Here is a 20079-nt window from a genome sequence, read left to right as displayed (position 1 = left end):
GAGTGTTTATCAAAGCCCTGGCAAAGAGTATGGTTCAATTTTTCCATTGCAGGATGATATTAGGTGACAGATTGGCAGGGGGGGGGGGGGGGAGGGAGGCTCCTTTGTAGTTGATTCTTAGGGTTGGTGGGGGGAATGAGGATGTGTGAGGATATGTCACAGGAAATCTGTGAGGACTATGTTTGGAGATGGGAAGGGGGGGGGGGGTTTATTGCCTGTCAGTGAAGCCCTTCATGAGATGGGGAGAGGAATAAAGACGTATGTACATCTGGATAGATGCACATATTGTATAGTTGATATATGATGGTTCTGCATCATCCCTTTTTTTTCTCTTGTCACTTCTTATATATTTATACATAGGTATAAGAACAGAGACAGTTCTACATTGCACAAGGTAGTGTGAGAAATGAAGGAGAGTAAAAAGTATGGAAGAACTAATGAGCATAAGCCAGGGAGGAACTAATGGTGATAATTATCTAGGAATATCAGTCGAACATTTATTCTGATGATTTGTAGGATAGTGGGACAAGTATAGAATAAAGAAAGGTATGTTATATTGAATTATATATAAATATGAGGTCTGCTGAAAGGGTAGAAGTTGAAAAGTAGTGGAGGACTTTAGGGGATCAAATAAGGTACTCAGAGGTAAAAGTGAATTGTGAAGTAGAATTGAATTTTGCCAGGTAATATTTAGCAACAGTATACATAAAGACGTATACTAGGGCAATGAACCATGGGGCCTACTCACAAAGGAGTGGGGGCACACCCAGCTTTTATTGAATGAAGAAAAGGGCAGATAGGCAGATCGAAGAGAGGCTGACGTATACTGTGCAGGCAGGTGCACCAAGAAGGGGATTGAACTGTAAAATAGAATATGGGGATAAGAAAGAGGTGTACATACCAATGCGGAAGGAGTTAGTGCATCCATAGGAGCATCTAGGAGTTAAAATATAGGTACTGTGCCTAAAGGAAAGGGCAGTTTCATGACAGAAGTCACACAGTTTTATAGAGAGCATTCTGGTATGTTTGAACAACAGCATTATTAGGAGTTATGAGTGTCAGAAAGATCACGTTCACTTTTTTCTCCAGAGTTTCCTCCAGACTACAAGCTACTGTAGGAAATAAAACTGTTAAGTACTAAAGCAAAGATAGTTTAGAGAAGTATAGTAAACAATGAGCCAATCAAAAGTCTATGCCACCTGGAGTTTGTGATTGGAAATAAAAAATGTCGTCCGCATGATTCCTGGATGTAAAAATACTAGCTCCAACATCGGGTGAAATGCTCAGATAGTTATTGTCAAAATGAAGAAAAACAGGACTGAAGACCACAACAAAAACAAGTACACAAGGACTAAAAGAGATATATTGTATACTGATTGAAATGTAAATTAGTGTTGTGATAAATATTAATGTCCCCCCATGAACCACGGACCTTGCCGTTGGTGGGGAGGCTTGCGTGCCTCAGCGATACAGATAGCCGTACCGTAGGTGCAACAACAACGGAGGGGTATCTGTTGAGAGGCCAGACAAACGTGTGGTTCCTGAAGACGGGCAGCAGCCTTTTCAGTAGTTGCAGGGGCAACAGTCTGGATGATTGACTGATCTGGCCTTGTAACACTAACCAAAACAGCCTTGCTGTGCTGGTACTGCGAACGGCTGAAAGCAAAAGGAAACTACGGCCGTAATTTTTCTCGAGGGCATGCAGCTTTACTGTATGGTTAAATGACGGTGGCATCCTCTTGGGTAAAATATTCTGGAGGTAAAATAGTCCCCCATTTGGATCACCGGGCGGGGACTACTCGAGAGGATGTCGTTATCAGGAGAAAGAAAACTGGCATTCTACGGATCGGAGCGCGGAATGTCAGATCTCTTAATTGGGCAGGTAGGTTAGAAAATTTAAAAAGGGAAATGGATAGGTTAAAGTTAGATATAGTGGGAATTAGTGAAGTTCGGTGGCAGGAGGAACAAGACTTCTGGTCAGGTGACTACAGGGTTATAAACACAAGATCAAATAGGGGTAATGCAGGAGTAGGTTTAATAATGAATAGGAAAATAGGAATGCGGGTAAGCTACTACAAACAGCATAGTGAACACATTATTGTGGCCAAGATAGATACGAAGCCCACGCCTACCACAGCAGTACAAGTTTATATGCCAACTAGCTCTGCAGATGACGAAGAAATTGAAGACATGTATGATGAAATAAAAGAAATTATTCAGATAGTGAAGGGAGATGAAAATTTAATAATCATGGGTGACTGGAATTTGTCAGTAGGAAAAGGGAGAGAAGGAAACGTAGTAGGTGAATATGGATTGGGGGTAAGAAATGAAAGAGGAAGCTGCCTGGTAGAATTTTGCACAGAGCACAACCTAATCATAGCTAACACTTGGTTCAAGAATCATAAAAGAAGATTGTATACATGGAAGAAGCCTGGAGATACTGACAGGTTTCAAATAGATTATATAATGGTAAGACAGAGATTTAGGAACCAGGTTTTAAATTGTAAGACATTTCCAGGGGCAGATGTCGACTTTGACTACAATCTATTGGTTATGAACTGTAGATTAAAACTGGAGAAACTGCAAAAAGGTGGGAATTTAAGGAGATGGGACCTGGATAAACTGACTAAACCAGAGGTTGTACAGAGTTTCAGGGAGAGCATAAGGGAACAATTGACAAGAATGGGGGAAAGAAATACAGTAGAAGAAGAATGGGTAGCTTTGAGGGATGAAGTGGTGAAGGCAGCAGAGGATCAAGTAGGTAAAAAGACGAGGGCTAGTAGAGATCCTTGGGTAACAGAAGAAATATTAAATTTAATTGATGAAAGGAGAAAATATAAAAATGCAGTAAATGAAGCAGGCAAAAAGGAATACAAACGTCTCAAAAATGAGATCGACAGGAAGTGCAAAATGGCTAAGCAGGGATGGCTAGAGGACAAATGTAAGGATGTAGAGACTTATCTCACAAGGGGTAAGATAGATACTGCCTACAGGAAAATTAAAGAGACCTTTGGAGAAAAGAGAACCACTTGTATGAATATCAAGAGCTCAGGTGGAAACCCAGTTCTAAGCAAAGAAGGGAAAGGTGGAAGGAGTATATGGAAGGTCTACACAAGGGCAATGTTCTTGACGACAATATTATGGAAATGGAAGAGGATGTAGATGAAAATGAAATGGGAGATATGATACTGCGTGAAGAGTTTGACAGAGCACTGAAAGACCTGAGTCGCAACAAAGCTCCGGGAATAGACAACATTCCATTAGAACTACTGACAGCCTTGGGAGAGCCAGTCCTGACAAAACTCTACCATCTGGTGAGCAAGATGTATGAGACAGGCAAAATACGCTCAGACTTCAAGAAGAATATAATAATTCCAATCCCAAAGAAAGCAGGTGTTGACAGATGTGAAAATTACCGAACTATCAGTTTAATAAAACACGGCTGCAAAATACTAACACGAATTCTTTACAGATGAATGGAAAAACTAGTAGAAGCCGACCTCGGGGAAGATCAGTTTGGATTCCGTAGAAATATTGGAACACATGAGGCAATACTGACCCCACGACTTATCTTAGAAGCTAGATTAAGGAAAGGCAAACCTACGTTCCTAGCATTTGTAGACTTTGAGAAAGCTTTTGACAAAGTTGACTGGAATACTCTCTTTCTAATTCTGAAGGTGGCAGGGGTAAAATACAGGGAGCGAAAGGCTATTTACAATTTGTACAGAAACCAGATGGCAGTTATAAGAGTTGAGGGGCATGAAAGGGAAGCAGTGGTTGGGAAGGGAGTGAGACAGGGTTGCAGCCTCTCTCCGATGTTGTTCAGTCTGTATATTGAGCAAGCAGTAAAGGAAACAAAAGAAAAATTTGGAGTAGGTATTAAAATCCATGGAGAAGAAATAAAAACTTTGAGGTTCACCGATGACATTGTAATTCTGTCAGAGACAGCAAAGGACTTGGAAGAGCAGTTGAAAGGAATGGATAGTGTCTTGAAAGGGGGGTATAAGATGAACATCAACAAAAGCAAAATGAGGATAATGGAATGTAGTCGAATTAAGTCGGGTGATGCTGAGGGAATTAGATTGGGAAATGAGACACTTAAAGTAGTAAAGGACTTCTGCTACTTGGGGAGCAAAATAACTGATGATGGTCGAAGTATAGAGAATATAAAGTGTAGATTGGCAATGGCAAGGAAAGCATTTCTGAAGAAGAGAAATTTGTTAACATCGAGTATAGATTTAAGTGTCAGGAAGTCGTTTCTGAAAGTATTTGTATGGAGTGTAGCCATGTATGGAAGTGAAACATGGACGATAAACAGTTTGGACAAGAAGAGAATAGAAGCTTTCGAAATGTGGTGCTACAGAAGAATGCTGAAGATTAGATGGGTAGATCACATAACTAATGAGGAAGTATTGAATAGGATTGGGGAGAAGAGAAGTTTGTGGCATATCTTGACTAGAAGAAGGGATCGGTTGGTAGGACATGTTCTGAGGCATCAAGGGATCACCAGTTTAGTATTGGACAGCAGCGTGGAGGGTAAAAATCGTAGAGGGAGACCAAGAGATGAATACACTAAGCAGATTCAGAAGGATGTAGGTTGCAGTAGGTACTGGGAGATGAAGAAGCTTGCACAGGATAGAGTAGCGTGGAGAGCTGCATCAGACCAGTCTCAGGACTGAAGACCACAACAACAACAACAAATATTAATGTATGTGATGAATATGTGTAAAATATCACGTGTTCGAGCTAAGGGGAGGGATATGTAGTGCTTTGAAAATTTCGGGTAATTTCTACAAACACTTGGCTCTCCACCATCTCAAACACCTGATATTTTAATGATGAGGAAGAGAGAGCCTTTTTACATATCTGTGTGTGGAGGAGGGACAGCTGTCACGAGAAGCCAGGAGCTGTCCCGACAAGTGGTTACCAGCAGTGCCTTGGAATTTATTTCAAAAAGTCGAAGAGTGCTTGTATAATGTTATGTGGTTTTTGGTGTCATGAAGAAGCGTGTATTGCATAGAGACTCTTACTTCATGTGTTGGCTCTGCATGAGGCAGCATGTATGTACGAGGTGCATTCAAGTTCTAAGGCCTCCAATTTTTTTTCTAATTAACTACTCACCCAAAATCGATGAAACTGGCGTTACTTCTCGACGTAATCACCCTGCAGATGTACACATTCTTCACAATGCTGACACCATGATTCCATGGCAGCGGCAAAGGCTTCTTTAGGAGTCTGTTTTGACCACTGGAAAATCACTGAGGCAATAGCAGCACGGCTGGTGAATGTGCGGCCACGGAGAGTGTCTTTCATTGTTGGAAAAAGCCAAAAGTCACTAGGAGCCAGGTCAGGTGAGTAGGGAGCATGAGGAATCACTTCAAAGTTGTTATCACGAAGAAACTGTTGCGTAACGTTAGCTCGATGTGCGGGTGCGTTGTCTTGGTGAAACAGCACACGCGCAGCCCTTCCCGGATGTTTTTGTTGCAGTGCAGGAAGGAATTTGTTCTTCAAAACATTTTCGTAGGATGCACCTGTTACCGTAGTGCCCCTTGGCATGCAATGGGTAAGGATTACACCCTCGCTGTCCCAGACATGGACACCATCATTTTTTCAGCACTGGCGGTTACCCGAAATTTTTTTGGTGGCAGTGAATCTGTGTGCTTCCATTGAGCTGACTAGCGCTTTGTTTCTGGACTGAAAAATGGCATCCACGTCTCATCCATTGTCACAACCGACGAAACGAAAGTCCCATTCATGCTGTCGTTACGCGTCAACATTGCTCGGCAACATGCCACACGGGCAGCCATGTGGTCATCCGTCAGCATTCGTGGCACCCACCTGGATGACACTTTTTGCATTTTCAGGTCATCATGCAGGATTGTGTGCACAGAACCTACAGAAATGCCAACTCTGGAGGTGATCTGTTCAACAGTCATTCGGCAATCCCCCAAAACAATTCTCTCCACTTTCTCGATCATGTCTTCAGACTGGAGAAATACGGCATGGGAGATCTGTTCCTATACAAGATTGAAATGATAATTACTGTCTGTGAAGGCCTCAGTGAGTCCCTTAGTATGTTTTGAGAGGGACTGCACATCACTATAGATGCAATGAGTGCAAGTGACTATGCTGTATGGAAGGGAATTCTTGGTATGGAGTTGGTGGTAGTTGCCATAGTGGAAGTATGCTGGTGACTGGTAGGTTTGATATGGATGGAGGAACTGATGTGGCATCTTTGAAGTGGAGGGGAACATAAAGGAAGGTGGGTTTTTGGATTCAGGACAAACAGGTGAAGTGAATGGGGGAGAAGGTGTTGAGGTTCTGGAGGAATCCCCGATCTAGATCACGAAGATGTCATCAATGAATCTGAAGTAGGTGAAGTGTTTGGGGTTCTGGTTGGCTGGAAATGATTTGCGTAACGTTAGCTCGATGTGCGGGTGCGTTGTCTTGGTGAAACAGCACACGCGCAGCCCTTCCCAGATGTTTTTGTTGCAGTGCAGGAAGGAATTTGTTCTTCAAAACATTTTCGTAGGATGCACCTGTTACCGTAGTGCCCCTTGGCATGCAATGGGTAAGGATTATGCCCTCGCTGTCCCAGACATGGACACCATCATTTTTTCAGCACTGGCGGTTACCCGAAATTTTTTTGGTGGCAGTGAATCTGTGTGCTTCCATTGAGCTGACTAGCGCTTTGTTCCTGGACTGAAAAATGGCATCCACGTCTCATCCATTGTCACAACCGACGAAAAGAAAGTCCCATTCATGCTGTCGTTACGCGTCAACATTGCTCGGCAACATGCCACACGGGCAGCCATGTGGTCATCCGTCAGCATTCGTGGCACCCACCTGGATGACACTTTTTGCATTTTCAGGTCGTCATGCAGGATTGTGTGCACAGAACCTACAGAAATGCCAACTCTGGAGGTGATCTGTTCAACAGTCATTCGGCGATCCCCCAAAACAATTCTCTCCACTTTCTCGATCATATCTTCAGACCGGCTTGTGTGAGCCCGAGGTTGTTTCGGTTTGTTGTCACACGATGTTCTGCCTTCATTAAACTTTCGCACCCACGAACGCACTTTCGACACATCCATAACTCCATCACCACATGTCTCCTTCAACTGTCGATAAATTTCAATTGGTTTCACACCACGCAAATTCAGAAAATGAATGATTGCATGCTGTTCAAGTAAGGAAAATGTCACCATTTTAAGTATTTAAAACAGTTCTCATTCTCGCCGCTGGCAGGAAAATTCCATCTGCTGTACAGTGCTGCCATCTCTGGGACGTATTGAGAATGAACGCGGCCTCATTTTAAAACAATGTGCATGTTTCTATCTCTTTCCAGTCCGGAGGAAAAAAATCGGAGGCCTCAGAACTTGAATGCACCTCGTAATTGCATGGGTGTTTTGTCAATTCTGATATTTATCTTGGAACCAGTTGGCTTGCTGGAGCTTGTATAGAATAATTGTTACTTTGTGGATGAGAGTTGAAAAAATATTGTTGTTGAACTGAAAAGATTCTATGAGTACACAGTTTATTTCAAGAATAGAGAGTTGGTTAATATTATTCCCTTTAATGTGAAACAGTCTTCGGAGAAGAATTAAACAGTGAGAGTGGCATAGATGATGACCCAAAGAAGAGGATCAGCTGCACATGCATTGTATGAGTCAACTGGAACAGACATAAGAGTCATGCAACCCAACACAGCACTGTCTCTTGTCATCGAAGAAAGCGTTAGAAGCTTTCAGTATGTCATGTGAGAAAAGTGCGAGTTGGGTTTCACATGATTGATGTTTTCAAAAACCATGCTGGTTGGCATTGAGGAGGTCATCAACTTTCTGTACCTAGTGTTATGTGAGCTTCACTGCTTTTCATGAGTGCTTCAAACTCTGGCACTTTGTTGCAAATGCTTCGGCAGTTTACTATTAGGGTTTTAATACTCTCACCTATGGGAGGCATTTCTTTTGATCTTACACTTATACTTCTGGGTTTCCTACAGATATTGTTATCTGGATTGGTTGGAGGGTCATCTAATCAAAAAAACATTTGTGCGCACACCATACAAAGTCAGCTACCTGAGTACCAGCCTCTGATGTGTAGCACATACCTGACCTTTTTAGGGGGCTCTACAGTACTCAACCCTATGGAACAAGTCCAGGAAGCCACAGCTGGAACAGCCTCTTCAATATGCTGAATGAGGCCCACAGGCATACACACTGAGTGCACCTGGTGTCCTTTCCTGTCCCTTGCTGCCATGTCCTTAAGGTGTACCATCATTCATCATACATTTGAACTGCAGATGGTTAATAGGCCCCAATACTTTTGCATTTGCCTCCTCCTGACACCAGAAAAAATAGGTTTCCCCACAAAAGGTGAAGTGAGCCCCACTTGTTAAGCTTCAGTTTCTGTGAAAGACAGAACCTCAGACTTGTTGGTTAGGGGACTGATACAACACTCTGAGTCGTCCCTGATCACCGTCCACCCTGTACGGGATGCCTAGATCTACCATTGATGTGCCACTCACAGTCATATGGACGTGTAATGACAGATCCTGTACTTTCTGCAGAGGAGACGGGATCCATAGGCTAGGACAGTACTTGAAGTACCTCTGGTACAGGCATTGCCGGTACACAACTCTTTGGAGCTCTTCCAACACACTGATTCGAAGCACCTGTCAATCATTTGACAGCAATCATGATGATTTCCAGATGCTTACAAATGTCAACCAACTCATCCTCTGTTTGAGAACAGCCTTCACGGTGGTGCTGCATTTTGGCTGGTGTAATGTATTACAAGGCAATGAACAAAGGATGCCCAAGATTCGTGATCTTCTACAGAAGCCCAAAATTTAGCATGGACTTCAATGTGAGATGCTTATAACAGTTTCCACAACGAAATTTTACTCAAAACCTGGCAGAAAATCCAAAGACATTATGGTTGTATGTGAAGATGTTAGTGGCAAGAAACAATTAATACCTTCTCTGAACGATAGCAATGGAGATACTATCAAAAAAAGTTCTGCCAAAGCAGAGTTACTAAACACAGCCTTCTGAAATGCCTTCACAAAAGAAGACGAAGTAAATGTTCCAGAATTCAAATCAAGAACAGCTGCCAACATGAGTAACACAGAAGTAAATATCCTTGGAGTAGTGAAGCAACTTAAATCACTTAATGAAAGCAAGTCTTCTGGTCTAGACTGTACACCAATTAAGTTCCTTTCAGAATATGCTGATGCATTAGCTCCATACTCAACAATCATATACAACTGTTCGCTTGACAAAAGATACGTACCCAAAGATTGGAAAGTTGGACAGGTCACACCAATATTCAAGAAAGGTAGTAGGAGTAATCCACTTAATTACAGGCCCATATCATTAACATTGATATGCAGCAGGATTCTGGAACATATACTGTGTTCGAACATTAAGAATTACCTTGAAGAAAATGGTCTATTGACACGCAGTCAACATGGGGTTAGAAAACATCATTCTTGTGAAACACAACTAGCTCTTTATTAGCATGAAGTGTTGAGTGCTACTGACAAGGGATTTCAGATTGATTATGTATTTCTGGACTTCTGGAAGGCTTTTGGCACTGTATCACACAAGCAGCTTGTAGTGAAATTGTGTACATATGCAATATCGTCTCAATTATGTGACTGGATTTGTGACTTCCTGTCACAGAGGTCACAGTTCATAGTAATTGACGGAAAGTTATTGAGTAAAACAGAAGTGATTTCTGGCATTCCCCAAAGTAGTGTTATAGGCCCTTTGCTGTTCCTTATCTACATAAACGATTTGGGAGACAATCTGAGCAGCCCTCTTAGGTTGTTCGCAGATGATGCTGTTGTTTATTGACTAATAAAGTCATCAGAAGATCAAAACAAATTGCAAAATGATTTAGAAAAGATATCTGAATGGTGTTAAAATTGGCAGTTGACCCTAAATAACAAAAAGTATGAGGTCATCCGCATGAGTGCTAAAAGGAATTCATTACACTTCAGCTACATGATAACTCAGTCAAATCTAAAGGCCTTAAATTCAACTAAATACCTAGGAATTACAATTACAAACAACTTAAATTGGAAGAAAACTACAGAAAATGTTGTGGGGAAGGCTAACCAAATACTGTGTTTTATTAGCAGATCTGCTAAGGAGACTGCCTACACTATGCTTGTTTGTCCTCTTTTAGAATACTGCTGTGCAGTGTGGGATTCTTACCGGATAGGACTGACAGAGTACATTGAAAAAGTTCAAAGAAGGGCAGCACATTTTGTATTATCGTGCAATATGGGAGAGATACAGGATTTGGGCTGGACATCATTAAAAGAAAGGCATTTTCCATTGGGACGTAATCTTCTCACAAAATTCCAATCACCAACTTTCTCCTCCAAATGCAAAAATATTTTGTTGATGCTCACCTCCATAGTGAGTAATGATCATCACGATAAAATAAGGGAAATCAGAGCTCGTACAGAAAGATATAGGTGTTCGTTCTTCCCACGCGTTATGAGACTGGAATAATAGAGAATTGTGAAGGTGGTTCAATGAACCCTCTGCCAGGCACTTAAACATGATTTGCAGTGTATCCATGTAGATGTAGATGTAGAATTAAACCTGCTGATTATCTTTTAATCTGTAGAGCTAAAAAGTTTTGGTGTGCAAGGAATGAAAGCTATCAGAATGCTTGTACTGTTGTTGATTAGTGGATTTAATACGAAGAGAAGTTTGGATGGAGCCACCAGAAAAGTGATGGTCAGTGACCAGGAACAAGGTACATTTGGTTGAGGAGGACCAGTTGTAGCAGGGGGGAGAGAAAGTGCTGAGGGTGTGCAGGAATGACAATTGGATGTCTTGGCCCTGAGTCCAAATCATGAACATACCATCAATGAATCTTAACCAAACAGGGGGTTTGAGGTTTTGGGAGAGCACAAAATTTTCCTCCCAATTGCCCATTAACATCTTAAAATAGGAGAGTGCCATGTGGATGCCCATGACTGGGCTGTGGATATTTTTGTATATATTCCCTCAAAGGAGAAGCAGTTGTGTTTGTGTATATAATTGGTATGGTGTATGAGAAATGAGGCAGTGTGTTTGGAGTCAGAAGGACTTTGATGGAAGTAGTGTTCACCAGCAGCAAGGCCATAGACAAGAAGGGTATTGGTGTATGAGGAGATGGCATCAACAGTGACAACTAGGGATCCAGGTGATAATGTGGTAAGGATGGTCGAAGATCAGTGATGGAAGTATTTAGTATCTTTGATGTGAAAGGGTAAGCTTTTGGCAATTGGTTGGACATGTTGGTCAACCAGAGCAGAATTATTGCAGTGGGAGCACAATGACCAGCTACAATGGAATGTACAGCATTGTAAGGTTTGTGAATTTTGGAAAGCATGTAGACAATTGGTGTGTGAGGGTCACTGGGGTAAGGCAGGAGATGGATTCAGGGAAGAGATTCTGGGATGGGTTTAGGCATTTCAATAGGGATTGGAGGTTATGTTCTGAGGAGGAATTGCTATGTGCAGGTGTTCGTGGAGGAGTCAGACTGTTGGTGGCAGCCTTCTGTTGTCATAATGGTGGTAGAGCCTTTGTCTGCTGCTAGGATGATTAAATCACAGTTTGTTTTGAGGTTAGGAAAGGCTGTTCTTCCTTCTGTTGTGGGGTTTGTTTTCTTGAGAATGGACAAGGAAATAGATGGTGATCAAGTTGGAATTAAGGAATTCTTTGAAGGTAACTGAGATTTGTTAGATGGAAGGGTCATGGCTGGATCTTAGTGTGAACTGGGAGAGGCAACGTTCACTGTTGGTATTAGGTTAACCTTGTTTAAATGGATTGGTAGCAAAGAAAAAATTCCACTGAATGGATCAAGAGAAGGAGAGTAAATCTTGGATGAGTTTCACATCTCACGAGCTCTGGTACCCATGTGGCACATGCCTGACTCATGCACCTGCTACCCCTCCTTGCACGTTCCTTTCTTACATACCTGCTACCTCTCTCTGAGCCACTGGCTACCTGTCCCCAACACCTCCTCCTGCTTCCAGCCTCTTTCTCTCTCCACTCATCCCACCTGACACAACTCCCAGCTGCCAGACTGCAACCCCAGCATTGTTTGAACATCCAGCACAGTGCAGCTGTACATTCTACCAGAACTTTCTCACATATTAGTAGACTTAATTAGATACTTTAAAATTAATTTTGGGAATAGTAAGTACTAAATTACTCATGAAGCTGACTTGTAGCCTTATTGATACATAAGGAACAGATGGTTGGTTGGTGGTTGGTTAGTGTTTAACGTCCCGTCGACAACGAGGTCATTAGAGACGGAGCGCAAGCTCGGGTTAGGGAAGGATTGGGAAGGAAATCGGCCGTGCCCTTTCAAAGGAACCATCTCGGCATTCGCCTGAAACGATTTAGGGAAATCACGGAAAACCTAAATCAGGATGGCCGGAGACGGGATTGAACAGTCGTCCTCCCAAATGCGAGTCCAGTGTGCTAACCACTGCGCCACCTCGCTCGGTAAGGAACAGAAGTACAAGCAAACATTAATACAACATATTATACACAATAAGTGCAATAGTAAAAATAATTTTCATCAAAATAACTGTTTTATAATTTATAGTTATTTGTATGTAAATCAGGTAACCTAAAGACATGTTTAACCAACATACCTGGAAAGAATTAAATAGACTGCTGGCAATGAGGACCACCATTTCTGCTCGGATCCCAATTTTTGAATTTTCAAATGCCAGAAATACTACATAGTGCACTCCAAACAATGGTATAAGTGTTAGTGTTGATTTTGCCAGGCGTCTAGTAATTGGGAAGATGCACAAGAACTTCACATCATTCTTATAATGAGAAATATAATTATTATTTCCAGCAATGAAAATGATAATTAAATCAAAGAAAAGAAAATAATTTACCTGTAGATTTGTGTCTGCTCACATACTGATGATTGCAGTTTTGTTAAGATAACTCTGACAAGCCTAATGAATAATATGAAACATATCTGTAAACAAAGAAAATGGTTTACTGTTAGCAGATCTTACAGATTTTTAACATTAAATATGCGTGTAAGTCTAGCTCTACAAGCTTGATTATCTTACATTCATTTTATGTTAGTTGTTGAGAAGATCATCGCTTAGGATATCACAAATTTTATCTACCATTTCATCAGAAAAAACATCAAGTGAAACTCCAGAGCATGGCGAATCTGTATCACTCGCACAACTATTTTTAAATTTGTTTTTGCAGTGATAAATGGTCAAGAGTTATGGTGGAAAGTCCCCAAAAATTTCCTTTATCTGGAAAACAGTTCACTCAATAATCATATATTTTAACTAATTTTTATGCACTTATACAAAAAGTTTGACACCATTCAGTTAAGGGACATATTACATGATCAACAAAAGAGTGAACAGTCAACTAAACTACAGCTGAGAAGGTCTACAATTCATAGTGCATAAACACCCCACCAGGCATGCAAAGTACTAAATACCGTGAAGTGGTATACCCTAAACTCAATATTCTTATTTAATTTACTTATTTTTCATCCTTTGGCCACTTATTCTAGTGATATTGGATACATTAGGATATAAGTACATGTGTTAAAAAGTGTTTGGTATTTACATAAAAAAAATAAAAGTACACTGTTTTTTAGGCTTTTATGACAAAACTGTGTAGAATTAAAGTGTACATCATGTAAAATAAAAACAGTTATAATGAGTTTTCTGTATTTCACACACACACAAAACAGTTTCAGACACAGTTAAAAGAATATATAGTTGGCAGCACAACATCTTTACATGTTTTTATATGGCATTTGTAGAAAAATCTCTTATTTAAAACATTCAATGTGTGGCTTCAGCTGCCAGAGACTGTGGTCATACGTGTGTGTGAGTTATGCGTGTGCACGCGTGCTTGCGTAGCAACTTTACTTTTCATAATATTGTTCATTCGATCCTGGATTTTCAATTGTTTGATTATTTAAGGGATTTGTACACTTTATTCAAAGAACTCCCATACATTGTAGCAACAGCCTGAGACCAGTTGGCTTATTAGTTTTTATTTGAAGTAGATAGTGTTTTTAAGTTATTAATGCTGCATGGAAGTTTGTTATAAAGTGTTCATTTCAAGATCTTTGTCACTTAACTTGTGACTATCTGTATACATGGGGTAGTTACCTTCACAAATACTTATATTTTTATTCATCAAAGCTGTATAGTTTATTTTTAGGATTTAGCTGTTTCAAATATCTACAGTGCAGGCACTGTTAGTATTTGGAATTCTGTGAATTGGTTTCTGCAGGACAGCTTTGGTGATAGGTTTCTAATGCACATAATTGCCTTATACAACAGTATGAGTAACCTACTTATATGTATGTTACCTGCTCTCCCACACAAGGGTATATAGTAAGAAGAGAGTGGATAAATAAGACTATAAAGTATCATGGTCAACAGTTTGTGACATTTTTCACAGGAGAAATATATTTGTATTATTTTTTGAACAGATTTATATCTATATGAATCTGTTATGACATGAAACTGTCCACTGTCAATCCTAAAATCTTGCTATAAGGAGCTTCTGAAATACTTGAGACACAAAGCTGGTTATGAGGATTACCTACTTTAACTTCGTTTTGTGTTCACATAAAAGTTGCTTAACTTTCAGTTAAGAAAACATTGCACCCTCAAAATTTTTCAGTGGCCTATCCATCTACTACTAGAGATATGTCATCAGTATACATGACCACTGTTTCATTTACAGCACCAGTCATGTGATTTACATATAGAATAAATAGTAATGGTGCCGATGCTAAATCAATAGAACACATTATTTTACCACTTTGAATACTGAAAGCACAGTATCCAATTAGATGCCATTTTTATATTTTATTTTCAATAAATAAATCAATAACATTTATTGCTCTACCTCTTAGCCATACTGATTTAATTTTTCTAACGGATGTCTGCGACATACACAGTCAAAGGTCCTTGACATGTCAAGGAGTATACTACATACTTGTTTCTGTTTTTCCAGTCCCCTGACTACATATGCTGTGAAGTCTGCAGCTGCTGTCTTTATGGCTCAACCTTTTCTGAACCTGTGCTGTGTATTATTTATTACACCAGGTGTTTCAAGTGAATATTGGTGTTTAAGGCTTAGTAGCATTTATCACATTCAACATATGATTGTAAGTGATACAGCAAATGGAAGATCAACTAAAACAGTTTTTCTTCCAAGTGTCCAATGTGAACACTATTTTTCACACCTATGACCAAGTGTTAAATGAGTAAGACAGTTTTTCATGCATTGCCCCACGAAATCAGTTCGAGAAACTAGTGATGAATTAGCAGTTCCAGTGACATCTGTGTGGGTACTTCTAATGAGATGTTTTCAACTATTTCCTTACTGTTTGCAGTTCTTACAAGATTTAAAACCTATGTACCATGGTTTATGTGCCAACTTTGCAAACAAAATGTTGCTGCATGAGAAGGAAGATTTTCTCGACCATGTCATCTTTGGTGATGAATCGACAGTCACTTAAGTGGAAATGGGGACACACATAATCTGCACATCCACACAAGGTGGTACAGTTACAATAGGACTTCCACAAATTATTTGATTTTTAGGCCATATACCAGTGCAGAGTTTATGGGCCTTTCTTTTTTTCATGGCTAAACTGTAACTGGTGTTTTTTCTCTTGATGTGCTGTAGCTATGGGGTTTCCCTCAATTGGAAGAACCACAGAACTTTAGTTGGTAGCAAAATCATGTGCCATCTCACTGGCATAACTCAGTAAGCAATTCGATAAATGACATTATACACAATGTCTGGATTGGCTGCAAGAGGTTGGATGACAGAGCTTGTGCCAATGGCCTCCACATTCATCTCATCTGATGCCATACAATTTTACCCTTTGGGGGTTCATAAAGGATCCTGTGTACATGCTTCTGCTACCAGCTGATCTACCGAACTTAAGAAACACAATTAAAGCAATTGTTGCAACAATTACTCCAGACAAACTGATCAAGGTCTGGCAAGAACTCACCTATTGGCTCAATGTGTGCCATGGGATGAATGTTGTTCATGTTGAGCACAGGTAAGAGAAGCAGTTTGAGTTGCTCTTTCATTTGCTGTAATATTTGAAATTATGAGTTTAATGTAAAAATCCTGCGAAGCACCAGGTATTTTATTTCTGGATGAAATTTACAAGCCTATCCTTTATGGCTATTTCTACAGTTTAGTGTTGCTGCACTTCACTGTCCACTACTCCCATCATAGTATCCGTCCCCCTCCCTGCCCCAGCTTCCTCCCTACCCCCACCCAGGCGCCACTCCCATCATGCACTGGTGCTGCTACTTGCAGTGTGGTTTCAGCTCTCTGAGACTGCAGACGTGTGTGCAAGTTGCATTTGCGTGAGTGTGTGTGTGCGTTTGTGTATGTGTGTCTACTGCTGACAAAAGGCCTTTATGGCAGAAAGCTACAATTGTGTGAATTTTTTTGTTGTGCCTATTGCGACTCAGCATCTCCACTTGGTATTTATTTGTCTGATAATCTTTATACACTCCCATTAACTCCTCCCTACCCCGACTAATTTTTGGAGTGATGCGATTTCTACCAGGCTTTTTTTGTACTTTTCTGCATATCTTTTGACACTAGTAACAACAATTTAAGAAAAGACAGATTGCTACTTACCGTAAAGAAGACACATCAAGTTACAAACAGGCACAATGAAAAGACACCCACATAAAGTTTTCGACCACAGCTGTCATCACTAAGAGACACACACACCTTTCACCCACACACTAGCAAGCACACTTCATGCACCCATGACCGGTCCGAGATGCTGGAGATGGCGGTCATATTCCTACCAGGAGTTTACTTTGTTTGATTTTTGACACTAATATTTATATAGTAATTCATAGCTTCACAGAAAGATACCCAACTCTTATTTATTTTTTCATTATAAATCCCTTCCCAGTTTTCTGTTTTCAGTAAAATGTCCAAGATGTTTAGGTTTCCTGGTTCAGTTTGTCTTAGTTCTACAACTGTGTATTTGTTGTCCATGACATTATCCTTAGAAATAGGAATAGAGAATTGGTCTGCATTCCTATTATGCAGATGGTATACCACCCAGCTGCAGTCAAAATATTCATTCAAATTTAAGTGCACCACATCCCATGGGTTTACAGAGCCAATAATAAGTCATTGCTCCTTACTCCCATTAGTCATTGTGCATAAAATTATTAAAAATTTATGTTTACCAAGCATCATTTTCTTTTTACAGAAATTTACCATACTTATCAATTCACCCTCAACATGCTTCCCCTATAATTTCATTTTTAAAACTGTCTGAAACTGTTGATTAAAATGTAAAGCTGTCAAACCAAAAATACAGCATATGTGTAAACAAAAAAAAATGCATTTACATATGTCTGCTTGTGTCTGTATATGTGCGGATGGATATGTGTGTGTGTGCGCGAGTGTATACCTGTCCTTTTTTCCCCCTAAGGTAGGTCTTTCTGCTCCCGGGATTGGAATGACTCCTTACCCTCTCCCTTAAAACCTACATCCTTTCATCTTTCCCTCTCCTTCCCTCTTTCCTGATGAAGCAACCGTTGGTTGCGAAAGCTTGAATTTTGTGTGTATGTTTGTGTGTCTATCAACGTGCCAGCACTTTTGTTTGGTAAGTTACATCATCTGAAAAAATGTGCAGTTGTTAAATATGGTTCAATTATAGTTAGCAGTTGGTGCTAGGATGTTTGTTGAATGTCACAAGACGTTGTTGTGAAATGTTCAGTCATCCCAGGACTTGCAGGAGGACTGGTTGAGCACTACATGAAGAAGAACACATATTGATACTATTGGAAACAAGTTAATGAGGTAGCTCAAAGGTGGGGAGAAGTGGTGGAAGGTTTTATGGATCATATTAGGAAAATAAATTCTAATACATATTAGGAATTGACAGATCAATAGGGACCTTCTGCAGCAGGCTGAGCAAAAGGATGCTAGATGCATTTTTGGGGGGGTTTGCCTGTTGAGATGTTGCATAAAATGTGTACGGAGTTTCCACAAACTTTAAACGAGTCTGTAGAAACTGCAACAGTTTTCACCTAGATTGACATAGTGACCAAACTCAGGGTGAAAAGAGTAGTTTTTAATGCTCAGATAGCATTTTATAGATGCGGTTAGCCTGGCCGTATTCAGTGGAATTGTGGGAAGCTTCAGTGTTAGAAGTGTAAATGAGAGGGACACTCTGAAGAGAAAAACCAGTGGAGGTTTCCACAAACACAAGGGAGGTAGCTGCAGTGTAGACCCACAGCACAGTGTTACATAACAGAAAGAACAATGCAGCCACTGTGCTGTGTTCTCAGTTAATGTAAGCTTGAGACACCCCTTTGTGGAATCAGTGGCAGAGTATTGTTTAACTGGGTATGTAGAAGGAAGTCTGTGCAAACGGATGATTGCAGGTACCCATAGCAAGTCCACATACTTGATATTTAAAAAAAAATTTAACCATCTCATTGTAGGCTAAGTGGTGCAGGTTGGCATTGTATTCACTTACTCGGTCCCACATTGTTGAATTTCCAAGTGGGAGGGTGATAGACTTCTGGCCTTGTGTGGAAGTACTCCCTAGGCTTGACCTTAGCTACAATGTCATAATGTGGCTACATTTTCTGATTAAATATCATACAAAGTCAACCTTGAACACTGCACAGTCAGAATGGATGCAACATCATTCCATTCCAGTTTTACTATTAAAAAAAACCAAACAGTCACAAGGCACACCTAAGCTATGTACATGGTCCCTTAGAATCAACTCACTGGATATAACACTGGAAGCTACAGGAAAGCTTATCTGGGTGGATAGAGCAGTAGATCTGACTTTTTATACTTTATATGTGGTTGAGACCTTGACAGGGAGCGAAGAACTGGACACAGCACAGTGTTTTATATGCCACAGTTTATCATATGCACAAGAGGTTGATGGAAGCTGCCTAGTGCCCATCAGCATGATTAATTATGTTTTCACTAGAAGCAGAGATTTCACTAGGTGCACTGACAGCTAACTTGGAGTACTGGAGGAAGAAGAATTAGTTACGGATTTCAGGCAAGAATATTCAAAGCTGACACAGTCTATTAATTCAGCTGCACAATGGCATTGTTGCATCTGGTAGATTTGTGTACCAGTGAACACTAATGGAGATGAAATCCAACACAGGAAAAAATACAAATATATGTATGATGTTTCACAGAAGTAAAGAAGACGAAGTAAGCAGGCAAATTATGCAGAAAATTCACATACACATACACACACACACACACACACACACACACACACACACACACAACTGTTATCAGTAGTGATAGTAATCTGCAAAGTGCAATTACAATTGCAATGACAAAAATGGACATCGATTAAGTGATACAGCATGCAGTTATGACACAAGAAACAGTGAGAATTGCACTAAAGTTGCAACTGAATGTGTTTTATTCTGTTATAAAGCAGAATATTAATATTTACCAGTGAAAACTATAATTTTCAAGAACAACTTAACCAGAGTACATGAATCAACAACATGTCGCCATGCATATAAACAATTGGTAATGACTTTATTCATTGAAAATATCACATGTTGTGGCTGGTTTGCATCTACAGATTGCTAAATGTGAATCGAGCAGTACTTAAATACATTTGCAGCATGCCAGTTTAAGGCTGTGAAGAGTCATTGAAAACGAGTACATAAGTTGTCTGCTTCAGCACCCAGCATCATAAACATACATTAGTATGCACACATTTCAACTCTCCACATTGTCATCTCACAGCAGTGCAGTGCATTGTTTAAGATTGCACATCATCTACCTTTATAGCAATTAATTACCAGTGGGTCAAATATGAGATATGTTTGTGTGTTTGTACAGTTGTAAATATGTTGCACTGAATGAATTTGGTGCATAACTAGCACTTAGTGACTAATAGATGACCTCTGACCTCTAAAGTTCTTTTAAAGTCAGGGCCACCCCTATTTAATTCGATAGTATGGCAGTAACTTTGTGCTGATATACTAAATAG

At 40.2% G+C, this 20079-nt stretch overlaps 1 protein-coding gene across 5 annotated transcripts in view; it reads right to left on the bottom strand.

Moving 5' to 3' along the window:
* LOC126414647 (parathyroid hormone/parathyroid hormone-related peptide receptor-like) overlaps positions 1 to 20079 on the bottom strand; it is a 510473-nt gene that overhangs the window by 77285 nt on the left and 413109 nt on the right. For all 5 annotated transcript variants that reach the window (XM_050083365.1, XM_050083368.1, XM_050083367.1 and 2 more), the window contains 2 exons: positions 12926 to 13011; positions 12671 to 12812 (listed from right to left, as the gene is read on the bottom strand). In XM_050083365.1, coding sequence (XP_049939322.1) covers positions 12671 to 12812; positions 12926 to 13011 — 228 coding nt within the window. The remainder of the gene's footprint in view (positions 1 to 12670; positions 12813 to 12925; positions 13012 to 20079) is intronic.

Source organism: Schistocerca serialis, chromosome 1 (genome assembly GCF_023864345.2).
Source record: "Schistocerca serialis cubense isolate TAMUIC-IGC-003099 chromosome 1, iqSchSeri2.2, whole genome shotgun sequence".
Taxonomy (NCBI): Eukaryota; Metazoa; Arthropoda; class Insecta; order Orthoptera; family Acrididae; genus Schistocerca; species Schistocerca serialis.
This window is presented reverse-complemented; position numbering and strand designations above follow the sequence as displayed.